Below are 13,838 nucleotides of genomic sequence, written 5' to 3'. Positions count from 1 at the left end.
TTGTTTGGTGTGGATTCACAGTGTGGCGCATATTTGTAACAGTGATACAGTTGTTTATACGGACACCCTCAGTGTGACCTGTATGGCTGTTGATCAAGTATGTCTTGCAGTCACTTACGTGTGTCTGCTGAAGCCTCACACAACATGTGACTGGGCCGGCACGCTGTCTGTATGGTGAAAAAGCGGACGCGACGACAGGTTGTAGAGGACGTTAAAGGCAATGCTATCACGGCACACCCTTAATATTATTGTCCGGGTGAAAATCGGGACAAATTCGGGGGAATGGTTGCCCCGGGAGATTGTCGGGAGGGGCACTGAAATTCGGGAGTCTCCCGGAAAAATCGAGAGGGTTGGCAAGTATGTTGCTAGGGCGGGATAGCCATTCAAAGAAGGTGAATTCATTAAAAAGTGCATGTTAGATTTTTTTTAAGAAATATTTTCTATTTTCTTACTCAGTTTCTGCATCCTGTGGCCCCCAGGTAAATTGAGTTTGAGACCCCTGATCTAAATTCTGGATTAGGGGTGTAACCGTACACAATAATCACGTTTTGACACATACCTCGGTTTTAAGGTCCCAGTTTGCTTCATTTTTGCTACATCAATGAAACTAATATATTTTGTGCAAATACCTTCTAATACTTTAGATGATTCTCCATTAGATAGGAAAACGTACGCACGGCTTAGCTGATTATAATATGATCGCATATACACATATACCCTAGGGCAGTGGTTCTCAAACTTTAAGTACCACCTCAGAAAAAACTTGGCTGACCAACATTAAAATACAGTAGTGTAGTAGGCCTAAGTATTAATTAAAAACAAGGCAGATATTTTCTTTAATAAATATATGTATTATTGTGGCCACTTCAACATTACACACACACTATATTGCCAAAGGTATTTGGCCACCCATCCAAATGATCAGAATCAGGTGTCCTAATCACTTGGACCGGCCACAGGTGTATAACATCAAGCACTTAGGCATGGAGACTGTTTCTACAAATATTTGTGAAAGAATGGGCCGCTCTCAGCTCAGTGATTTCCAGCGTGGAACTGTCATAGGATGCCACCTGTGCAACAAATCCAGTCATGAAATTTCCTCGCTCCTAAATATTCCAAAGTCAACTGTCGGCTTTATTATAATAAAATGGAAGAGTTTGGGAACAACAGCATCTCAGCCACGAAGGGGTACACCCGTAAACTGACAGAGAGGGGTCAGCGGATGCTGAAGCGCATAGTGCAAAGAGGTCGTCTACTTTCTGCACAGTTAGTGGCTACAGAGCTCCAAACTTCATTTGACCTTCCAATTAGCCCACGTACAGTACGCAGAGAGCTTCATGGAATGGGTTTCCATGGCTGAACAGCTGCATCTAAGCCATACATCACCAAGTCCAAGCGGGCCTCTTCCAACATGACTGTGCACCAGTGCAAAAAGCAAGGTCCATAAAGACATGGATGACAGAGTCTGGTGTGGATGAACTTGACTGGCCTGCACAGAGTCCTGACCTGAACCCGATAGAACACTTTTGAAATGAATTAGAACGGAGACTGAGAGCCAGGCCTTCTCGACCAACGTCAGTGTGTGACCTCACCAATGCGCTTTTGGAAGAATGGTCGAAAATTCCTATGAACACACTCCACAACCTTGTGGACAGCCTTCCCAGAAGAGTTGACGATGTAATAGCTGCAAAAGGTGGACTGACGTCATATTGAACCTTATGGGTTAGGAATGGGATGGCACTTCAAGTTCATATGTGAGTCAAAGCAGGTGGCCAAATACTTTTGGCAATATAGTGTAGTTTGACCTGTGTTGAATACAGGTTAAAAACACTGTACGTTAATCAAGTGATTATTTGGCTTTCCACTCGATGGAGCCAGCGTACTACAGTTTGAGAACCACTGCCCTCGGGGTGTAACGGTTACCGATATTAATGATGAATCACGGTTAGTATTACCGTTTTTTAAAGGCCTACTGAAATGAAAATGTTTTATTTAAACGGGAATAGCAGATCCATTCTATGTGTCATACTTGATCATTTCGTGATATTGCCATATTTTTGCTGAAAGGATTTAGTATAACGACGATAAAGTTCGCAACTTTTGGTCGCTGATTAAAAAAAGCCTTGCCTATACCGGAAGTAGCGTGACGTCGCAGGACGAAGGATTCCTCACAATTCCCCATTGTTTACAATGGAGCGAGAGAGATTCGGACCGAGAAAGCGACGATTACCCCATTAATTTGAGCGAGGATGAAAGATTTGTGGATGAGGAACGTTAGAGTGAAGGATTAGAGTGCAGTGCAGGGTGTATATTTTTTCGCTCTGACCGTAACTTAGGTACAAGGTCTCATTGGATTCCACACTTTCTCCTTTTTCTATTGTGGATCACGGATTTGTATTTTAAACCACCTCGGATACTATATCCTCTTGAAAATGAGAGTCGAGAACGCGAAATGGACATTCACAGTGACTTTTATCTCCACGACAATACATCGGTGAAGCTAACGTGATAGCATCAGGCTCAAATACAGATAGAAACACAATTTTAAAAAACCCTGACTGGAAAGATAGACAGAAGATCAACAATACTATTAAACCATGAACATGTAAATACATGGTTAATAATTTCCAGCTTGGCGAAGTTTAACAATTGAAGCTAACTTAGCTACGGAGTGGCGGCGGGCGTTGTAGCTTTCGACGACACCCCGGCCGCCATCAGAGTCGGCAAGAAACATATATTTCCCCAAAGTTACGTACGTGACATGCACATAGCGACACGCACGTACGGGCAAGCGATCAAATGTTTGGAAGCCAAAGCTGTACTCACGGTAGCGCGTCTGCTATCCATCTCAAACACAACACAACCTCCTGGTTGTGTTGCTGTAGTCCGCCGCTAATACACCGATCGCACCTACAACTTTCTTCTTTGCAGTCTCCATTGTCCATTAAACAAATTGCAAAAGATTCACCAACACAGATGTCCAGAATACTGTGGAATTTTTCGATGAAAACAGAGCAGTTTGTATGGTGACACATTGGGTCCGAATACTTCCGTTGCCGTCGTGACGTCACGCGCATACGTCATCATACATAGATGTTTTCAAGCGGAAGTTTCCCGGGAAATTTAAAATTGCACTTTATAAGTTAACCCGGCCGTATTGGCATGTGTTGCAATGTTAAGATTTCATCATTGATATATAAACTATCAGACTGCGTGGTCGGTAGTAGTGGGTTTCAGTAGGCCTTTAAATTAAAATGATCACAGACCGGTAAAGAGGAATGGGCGAAACTGCCCAAAGATAGGTGTGCCGAGCTTGTGGCATCGTATTCAAAAAGACTTGATGCTGTGATTTCTGCCAAAGGTGCATCACCAAAGTATTGAGCAAAGGCTTTGAAGACTTAAGTACATGTGATTTTTTTATTTTTTTTATTTTGAATAAAATTTCAAAATGAAAAAAAATTAAATAAAAACGTTTTTAAAACATTGTCATTTTGGGTAGAATTTTGAGGACAAAAAAATGTGTTCCATTGTGGAATAACAAAATGTGGAAAAAGTGAAGTGCAGTGAATACTTACCGGATTAACTGTTTTAACATGCATTTGTTATAAAAAATAACAATAAACTGTACCGGACTCACAATTAAAGTACCAATGATTGTCACACACACAATAGGTGTGGTGAGATTATCATATGCATTTGACCCATCACCCTCACCCCCTGGGAGGTGAGGGGAGCAGTGAGCAGCAGCGGTGGCCACGCCCGGGAATCATTTTTGGTGATTTAACCCCCAATTCCAACCCTAGATTCTGAGTGCCAAGCAGGGAGGTAATGGGTCCCATTTTTATAGTCTTAAAACACTCTGTACAATAAGGTTCAAAGTCTCGTGCACGGGTCCCGACTGCGCACGTTTTACGACACTGTGGCGGCGTCTGCGGTGTTCTACACCGTCGCCATCGGTCAGAGACAGGAACAGACCTAATAAACTGATCAGGAAAGCTGACTGCATCCTAGGCTGCCCACTAGACAGCACTGAAGAGGTGGCCGACAGAAGAATGCTGACATAGTTGACATCCATAATGTCCAAGTCTCTCACCCCATGCACGACACTGTGGAGGCCCTGAGTGACCCCTTCAGCATTAGACTGTTACATCCACAGAAGGAGCGCTACTGCAGGTCCTTCCTACCCATAGCCCTAAGATTTTAAAACGCACTTACGCAATTACTGTCAGCCTTTTCTTGGTGTGCACTAAGAGTGTTAAAATTGTGTTTTTGTTTTGTTTTATGCATAATGTTAGTGTGCGATATGTATTTTCTATTGCAATTTCCCCATTGTGGGATGAATAAAAGCCTATCCATCTATTTAGTTGTTAGTGGGTTTATATTTTTGGCTGCAAAGTGCACCATTATCTTGGCCTTCTTGTGTATAGTACAATTCTTTTGAGGAAACACTGCATGAAGATATTAGCACAGCGATGTGTACCAATATCTCTCGTTGACCCTGACTTGCAGTACAGTCTGGCATGTTAAACAGACAACCAAACAAGCTCTCCTCTGAAGTTGTAGTAAAACGTAATTTAGAAGTAACCTCACGCCCTCGTTTATGATGGAAGTTTGTTCAAAGGTAAGTTCCCAAATGGGCTGCCAACTATTTCTTCAAAGAGCCCAACAAAGTAGATTTGACAAGTGATGCCCATCGCTGTGACTCAATGTCAGGCTGGCTGAACTAGGACGTAGCATGGCAATCTCACAGTACGATATTGCCACGGTGTTAGGGCCACGTTACGACTCTATTGCGGTATGGTCAAAAAATAAACACACCTACTGATGTTAAACACAAATATAATGTTCAAATATTCTAATTATATAAATAAATGTAAATATAAATGATATACAGTACATTTGGCTAACCATAGGGCTTTTAATACTATCCTAATACAGTGCAAAGCCGCTTCTTAGTCCTCGCCCCCATGGCAGCAAATTAACTAAGTTGTACAAGTAGTAGTATCACTGGAGGACGAACAATAGCTCAACATGCAACACTACACACTGTAGGAGAGTATGCTAACTGCTAACCTCGAGCTCTTGAATGTAAACAAGTAGGCAGTTCGATACAAATAGATTGTAAGGCTATTATCACTATGTGGTCGATCGATATTATTTATCGTTCAAAAATGTTGTGTTTGTATTGTTTACAAACGCACTGTATAAGTCCCTGGACACAGGAAAACCAAAGGATTTAAATTACAGCCAATGTATGACATTTTTTTAAATATTTAATTGATATTGGAATACCACCAGCCTGTGTTTTTGTCTGATGATCAAAGATATAATCAATCAATGATCTCAAATGTTTTGAATTATCTGTATCAGCTTTGGTATGACCAATACTGCCCCTCTAACTACTTCATATTGAATCCATACCCAAATTTATAGTATTGCCCAAAACTAAATAACAAAAGAATACGTGTTCATTACATTTTAATAGAAGTGCAGATAGAACCATTTATATTTTACATTTTCTACACTGCAAAATGTCAGTGTTCAAAAACGAGAAAAAAAAATACAAAAGTTAGGGGCATTTTACTTGAACTAAGCAAAATTATCTGCCAATTGAACAAGAAAATTTGGCTTGTCAAGACTTTCCAAAACAAGTAAACTTGGCTAACCTCAGTGAACCCAAAAATACCTTAAAATAAGAGTATTTTCACTAATAACAAGTGCACTTTTCTTGATAGAAAAAACAAATATGAGACCTTTTTTCTCAATATGTTGAAAAATATTCTTAAATTAAGTAAATGCTAGTGCCATTATCTTGACATAATGATATGCGCTTGGCATTACATTTCTTGCATTTTCCCATCAATAAAATGACATAATCATGCCAAGTGCATGCTCTTTCAGTCAATTAGTGCGCAAGGAATATATATATATATATATATATATATATATATATATATATATATATATATATATATATATATATATATATATATATATATATATATATATACACTACCGTTCAAAAGTTTGGGGTCACCCAAACAATTTTGTGGACTAGCCTTCATTTCTAAGAACAAGAATAGACTGTCGAGTTTCAGATGAAAGTTCTCTTTTTCTGGCCATTTTGAGCGTTTAATTGACCCCACAAATGTGATGCTCCAGAAACTCAATCTGCTCAAAGGAAGTTCAGTTTTGTAGCTTCTGTAACGAGCTAAACTGTTTTCAGATGTGTGAACATGATTGCACAAGGGTTTTCTAATCATCAATTAGCCTTCTGAGCCAATGAGCAAACACATTGTACCATTAGAACACTGGAGTGATAGTTGCTGGAAATGGGCCTCTATACACCTATGTAGATATTGCACCAAAAACCAGACATTTGCAGCTAGAATAGTTATTTACCACATTAGCAATGTATAGAGTGTATTTCTTTAAAGTTAAGACTAGTTTAAAGTTATCTTCATTGAAAAGTACAGTGCTTTTCCTTCAAAAATAAGGACATTTCAATGTGACCCCAAAATGTTGAACGGTAGTCTATATATATATATATATATATATATATATATATATATATATATATATATATATATATATATATATATATATATATATATATATATATATATATATATATATATATACACTGCCCGGCCCCCGACCAAATTTTTTTTAATTGTAATTTTGAAGAATTTATCTGAATGTGCATGAACTATTTCTGTTCAAAATGGTTTGAAATGTCACATGTTAAATGTTTAAATATTAACTGTCTGTTTGCTGCACTGCGCCAACTGTACTACTATATGAGTACGTATGTTCAATTGTTTAATTGAAAATAAAACATCAAAGTCCATTTGGCTGTCATCTGTTTTAATTATGAGACACGATTGTGTCTTACTGAGATAATTTAGGACCAAAACACTTAAAACAAGTAAAACACTCTAACATAAAATCTGCTTAGTGAGAAGACGTATCTTATCAGACAGAAAATAAGCAAATATCACCCTTATTTGAGATATTTAATCTTACTTAGATTTCAGTTTTTGCAGTGTATGTAAAACTGAAGTAGCCTTTTTGTGTGCACCATGACATACATGGCCAGGTCCCATACCTAGACATCCATAGTCTTGACCTAAACAGCCAGGATTAGCAAGTCGCGTGTCAATAGTGCCAGACAGCTGTTCAGTTTTTCTGTACATAAGTAGTGCATACTGAACCAAATACTTTGTCATTGTTTCCTATCTTTGATGAGGACCTGGGCTCATAAGCAAAGAGTTTGTCATAGTCCCCACAAGGGTTGTACGATATACCGTTACTAATGAATTACAAACGGTACTATAGTGCCTCTGAAAAATACCAGTACTATTTATTTTTTCCGTGACATTGCTGGTAATACGAGCAGAGATGCATGTTCGGCAACGCACACGTTCGAAGCACTTACAAGCAGACACAGTGTGGATACATAACAGGCAGAATGGACGCATTTTGGCCTCAAAACAAACAATAAATGTGAAAATATAAACACTAATGTGCCGCTTGAGCGATGCTTGAAAACATAGCTAGCTAGCGGCTAAAATTCATCCGCTGTCGCAGTGTTTTAGCTACATCTAAATCACTAATCCTCACCTCCATGTCGACAAATAAAGTATGTTTCTTACAAATATCATCCCTGCAGGACGAGGAATAGCTAAACATGCTTCACTTCACACCGTAGGAGGATACAATAGCTAACGGTTAACAGCAAGCTAGCTCTCCTCAATGTAAACAAATGGGTGGATCTATACATACATCGATTGTAACGACACCAAGAACAAGAGCCGTATCTAGTCAATAATACAATGATTACATCAATAGTTTTTATTATCACAAAATCTTTTGTCATTTTTTTATTGTTTACAAATTCTGGAAATGTGTGCCTGGACACAGGAGAACTTTAATCATGACCAATGTATGATCCTGTAACTACTTGGTATTGGATTGATACCAAAAACGTATGTAAAGTATCAAACAACAGAAGTGTAGAAAGAACATATTATAGAAAAGTAAGTAGATCCATCCATCCATCCATCTTCTTCCGCTTATCTGAGGTCGGGTCGCGGGGGCAGCAGCCTAAGCAGGGAAGCCCAGACTTCCCTCTCCCCAGCCACTTCGTCCAGCTCCTCCCGGGGGATCCCGAGGCGTTCCCAGGCCAGCCGGGAGAGATAGTCTTCCCAACGTGTCCTGGGTCTTCCCCGTGGACTCCTACCGGTCGGACGTGCCCGAAACACCTCCCTAGGGAGGCGTTCGGGTGGCATCCTGACCAGATGCCCGAACCACCTCATCTGGCTCCTCTCGATGTGGAGGAGCAGTGGCTTTACTTTGAGCTCCTCCTGGATGACAGAGCTTCTCACCCTATCTCTAAGGGAGAGCCCCATCACCCGGCGGAGGAAACTCATTTCGGCCGCTTGTACCCGTGATCTTGTCCTTTCGGTCATAACCCAAAGCTCATGACCATAGGTGAGGATGGGAACGTAGATCGACCGGTAAATTCAGAGCTTTGCCTTCCGGCTCAGCTCCTTCTTCACCACAACGGATCGATACAGCGTCCGCATTACTAAAGACGCCGCAACGATCCGCCTGTCGATCTCACGATCCACTCTTCCCTCACTCGTGAACAAGACTCCGAGGTACTTGAACTCCTCCACTTGGGGCAAGATCTCCTCTCCAACCCGGAGATGGCACTCCACCCTTTTCCGGGCGAGAACCATGGACTCGGACTTGGCGGCGCTGATTCTCATCCCAGTCGCTTCACACTCGGCTGCGGACCGATCCAGCGAGAGCTGAAGATCTTGGCCAGATGAAGCCATCAGGACCACATCATCTGCAAAAAGCAGAGACCTAATCCTGCAGCCACCAAACCAGATCCCCTCAACGCCTTGACTGCGCCTAGAAATTTTGTCCATAAAAGTTATGAACAGAATCGGTGACAAGTAAGTAAGTAGATATTAACAGTAAATGAACAAGTAGTTTGATAGTCCATTTTCTACTGCTTTGAGGTCAGCAAGCACAACCACAATTAATACGTACATTCGGCGCACTGGCGATTTTTGAGAAAATAAAGAATTTTAAGTCTGCTTTATAGTCTGAAAAATACGGTAATCGGATTTAATTTCTGTCTGTTACGGTTGGGTCGTATGTTTATGCGTGGGTTGTTCTCCCAGCATGCAGACATAAACTCCAAAGGCAACATGCAGGTAGGACAATGATTGAATGTCTAATAAATCAGACTGGGTATAAAAATAAACAAGACAAGCGTGCCTATAGCAGGGGAAGCTAACGGAATAGCTATTGATTGATTGATTGAAACTTTTATTAGTAGATTGCACAGTTCAGTACATATTCCGTACAATTGACCACTAAATGGTAACACCCGAATAAGTTTTTCAACTTGTTTAAATCAATTCATGGTAGCAAGAAAGCTTAGCATGTAAACCAGAAAACAAATGGTAAAGCTTAGCTCAGGAATCAAGAATACTTAGACGTAACGTGTTGCATGGAAGCAAACACGGAAACCAGGCTGATTGTGGCAAAAAACAGGAATTCGTAGCTTTCTGATTAGTGCCCGGCAGCATGTGAGCATTCCGAACACTAATCAGAGGCAGGTGAAAACAGTCTGCACCTATGGCAACCAAAACACAAAACCAGGGGTGCTCAAAACAGGAACTGAGGGAGTCAAAAACTAGACAAAACATTTTTGTCTCGTTTCTATATGTCAATGATAGCGTCAGTTCATTTCGCCATAGTTTTTTAGTTTGTTTTAATTAGTCCATTTCTCTGATGATGCAATTGTTGATGACTGAAGTGCTGATATCAACCCAACCCCCCACCCATCCACATCCCACCACCCGGATTGAAAATAATGTAAATAATTCAATGTATATACTCTGATGATTAACTTGTGTGATAACTGTAATATGCTGATAGTATATATTTGTACCAAGAATTGATTAACGTGGACCCCGACTTAAACAAGTTGAAAAACTTATTCGGGTGTTACCATTTAGTGGTCAATTGTACGGAATATGTACTGTACTGTGCAATCTACTAATAAAAGTTTCAATAAATCACTTTGCTTTTCGTCACAAAAATAGGTTAAAGGCCTACTGAAATGAAATGTTTGTATTTAAACGGGGATAGCAGATCCATTCTATGTGTCATACTTGATCATTTCGCGATATTGCCATTGTTTTGCTGAAAGGATTTAGTAGAGAACATCGACGATAAAGTTCGCAACTTTTGGTCGCTGATAAAAAAAAAAAGCCTTGCCTGTACCGGAAGTAGCGTGACGTCACAGTTTAAAAGGCTCCTCACATTTCCCCATTTTTTACACCAGCAGCGAGAGCGATTCGGACCGAGAAAGCGACGATTACCCCATTTATTTGAGCGAGGATGAAAGATTTGTGGATGAGGAACATGAGAGTGAAGGACTAGAGTGTAGTGCAGGACGCTAGGGTGTATCTTTTTTCGCTCTGACCGTAACTTAGGTAAAAGCTTGCTCATTGGATTCCACACTTTCTCCTTTTTCTATTGTGGATCACGGATTTGTATTTTAAACCACCTCGGATACTATATCCTCTTGAAAATGAGAGTCGAGAACGCGAAATGGACATTCACAGTGACTTTTATCTCCATGACAATACATCGGCGAAGCACTTTAGCTATGGAGCTAACGTGATAGCATCAGGCTTAACTGCAGATAGAAACAAAATAAATAAACCCCTGACTGGAAGGATAGACAGAAAATCAACAATACTATTAAACCATGGACATGTAACTACACGGTTAATGCTTTTCAGCCTGGCGAAGCTTAACAATGCTGTTGCTAACGACGCCATTGAAGCTAACTTAGCAACGGGACCTCACAGAGCTATGCTAAAAACATTAGCTATACACCTAAGCCAGCCAGCCCTCATCTGCTCATCAACACCCGTGCTCACCTGCGTTCCAGCGATCGACGGAGCGACGAAGGACTTCACCCGATCATCCGTGCGGTCGGCGGCTAGCGTCGGATAGCGCGTCTGCTATCCAAGTCAAAGTCCTCCTGGTTGTGTTGCTGCAGCCAGCCGCTAATACACCGATCCCACCTACAGCTTTCTTCTTTGCAGTCTCCATTGTTCATTAAACAAATTGCAAAAGATTCACCAACACAGATGTCCAGAATACTGTGGAATTTTGCGATGAAAACCAAGCTTTTTGTATTGGATACAATGTGTCCGAATACTTCCGTTTCAACGATTGACGTCACGCGCATACGTCATCATACATAGACGTTTTCAACCGGAAATTTAGCGGCAGATTTAAAATTGCACTTTATAAGTTAACCCGGCCGTATTGGCATGTGTTGCAATGTTAAGATGTCATCATTGATATATAAACTATCAGACTGCGTGGTCGGTAGTAGTGGCTTTCAGTAGGCCTTTAAAGAAAATGAAGTGAAAAACCACAACACTAATCATTAATAACAGGAGCAGTGTGTACGACACACACCAATGTTACCAAAAAGCAACAACTTTAAATGGGTTGTTGAAGGCATACTTGTATAATGTGTTACCGTCGGAAAAAATGACATGATCTTTATTCTGTCGTTCTCTTTTAGAGCCCTGAAATTTTGCGGCCCCGGGGGACCTCCACATGTGAAGGTTGTAATTGAGTGGGAGCAGAAGCTTAAAGACTGGTAAGCACTGCGTGAATGCGATGTAGGACGCCATGCACCAACACTATTACAGCTGTCAGCATGCATTTGTTACCATTTAGTTTGCTTCCTTCAAACGGCCAGAGTGCAAGTGTGACACTAAAACAGTCTGTGTGTGTGTGTGTGTGTGTGTGTGTGTGTGTGTGTGTGTGTGTGTGTGTGTGTGTGTGTGTGTGTGTGTGTGTGTGTGTGTGTGTGTGTGTGTGTGTGTGTGTGTGTGTGTGTGTGTGTGTGTGTGTCAGTTTGTTTGGCAGTATCCAGGAGGAAGTAGTACAAGATGCAGAGAGTGTGAGGAACCAGCAGCAGCAGCACCTGCAGCAACACAGCTGCACTCTGGATCAATGTTTCCAGCTCTATACCAAAGAAGAGCAGGTCAGAGCCAGCATCAAACATCATGTTTCTTACCCTTCTTGCTGGGTTTTTTTTTTCCGCTTTATTACCTGATTGGCTTTCAAAGGAGCTCTTCTTTCCCCAAACCTACTTTGATGTAATAATTCTCAGTAGAGTGATGGCCAACAATTTGTGGGAGTGACTTTTACTGTTGGTTCTTCATTAACTTTGCTGCGTCATTTTTCATTGTTTTCATTCCGCACAAAAAAACAACATTATTTTTTTCCCTTTTGTCCTATCCAGCTACTCAGGCAAATAATATTGTTGATGTGGATGGCTGTACAAACTTACTTTACAAAAGAGAAATGTGTTATACTTTTCTTGTTGCCTTATTTGTATTTGACTTTATTAAATGTATTTATATTATTATTTGGTGCAACCGGGCCGGAGCAGGAGGGGATAGAAAGAGAAAAAAAGGAAGACAGAGGGGAAATTGCAAGGACAAGAGGGGGATAAGATAGAGAGACAACAACAGCAAATACAACAATAACAACAACAACAACAATAGAACATCATCAGCAAATAGGATATGTACAAATATGATGGTAAAAGTGATAGCAAAGAAGCAGTTAGTGAAAATAAATAATAACACAGAAATGACAACGAACATTATTACACTACAAATGGAGCAATACAAATACCGATAGAAATAGCACTATTGATAATGAATAATAACAATAATTACCTCTATTATCAACAATACAGTTGTTTCAAATGCAACTATACATATATGTAATGATAACTTAAATTACAAAAGAAAGCAGTAAAAATGGAGGGGAAGAAAGAGAAGTCAACTTTATTAACCTTGTAGATTGTTATACTAACTATAGGTTAAGCTTTGTCAGTGTGCCATGTGTTACCCAGTTTCCCGTAGGGCAACAACGTTAATATATGTTTAATGAAACGTGATTATATGCACAAAAAAAAACGTCAGTATTTTACAGATATAATATTATAGAACAGGGGTTCTTAACCTTTTTGACAGAGGGGCCCACACACAGCCCACTCCAAATATTATCACTGAAATAATTTTAATCGTATTCAATATTTTTATCTAACTTTCTTACAGTTTACAACCTTGTCAAATTATATAAAACCATGTGTTAATCACAAAGATGATTGTTTATTTACCACATTTACCACATTTACGTTTATGCAATAGAAAAATAAGTACTAAGCGAATATACCAAATAAGAAGCGACGAGGGCTGTACCGTATACCAAAACTAATAAAGTACAGCGGTATTGAATTAGAAACGGTACTATACTGCTTCTGAAAAATACAGGTACTTTTTTTTTTCGGACATGACAGCGCGCCGTTGTCACTTCGCATGTTAGGCAACGCATACGCACGGTGTACTTACAAGCAGACAAACTGTGGAGACATAAGAGGGAGAGCGGATGCATTTTGTCTTGAAAACAAACGACAAAGGTGAAGCTTTTTACACTGAAGCGTGTTTTTTTAAACATGGTTAGCTAGCTAGCGGCTAACGTCCATCCGCAGTCGGCAGTGTTTTAGCTACTTCTAAATCACTAATCATCGCCTCCATTGTGACAAATAAACTATGTTGCTCACAAGTTTCATCCCTGCCGGAGGAGGAATAGCCAAACATGCTTCATTACACACTGTAGGAGGATACAATAGCTAACCGCTAACAGCAAGCTAGTGCTCCTAAATGTAAACAAATGTCATGGGTGGATCTACATCAGACCTGGGCATT

General features: G+C 40.2%; 1 protein-coding gene across 3 annotated transcripts in view; it reads left to right on the top strand.

Moving 5' to 3' along the window:
* usp43a (ubiquitin specific peptidase 43a) overlaps window positions 1-13,838 on the top strand; it is a 264,050-nt gene that overhangs the window by 199,227 nt on the left and 50,985 nt on the right. For all 3 annotated transcript variants that reach the window (XM_062026996.1, XM_062026994.1, XM_062026995.1), the window contains exons 10-11: window positions 11,633-11,710; window positions 11,971-12,100. In XM_062026996.1, the coding sequence (XP_061882980.1) occupies window positions 11,633-11,710; window positions 11,971-12,100 (208 nt within the window). The remainder of the gene's footprint in view (window positions 1-11,632; window positions 11,711-11,970; window positions 12,101-13,838) is intronic.

This window comes from Entelurus aequoreus, linkage group LG18 (genome assembly GCF_033978785.1).
Source record: "Entelurus aequoreus isolate RoL-2023_Sb linkage group LG18, RoL_Eaeq_v1.1, whole genome shotgun sequence".
Lineage (NCBI taxonomy): Eukaryota > Metazoa > Chordata > Actinopteri > Syngnathiformes > Syngnathidae > Entelurus > Entelurus aequoreus.
This window is presented reverse-complemented; position numbering and strand designations above follow the sequence as displayed.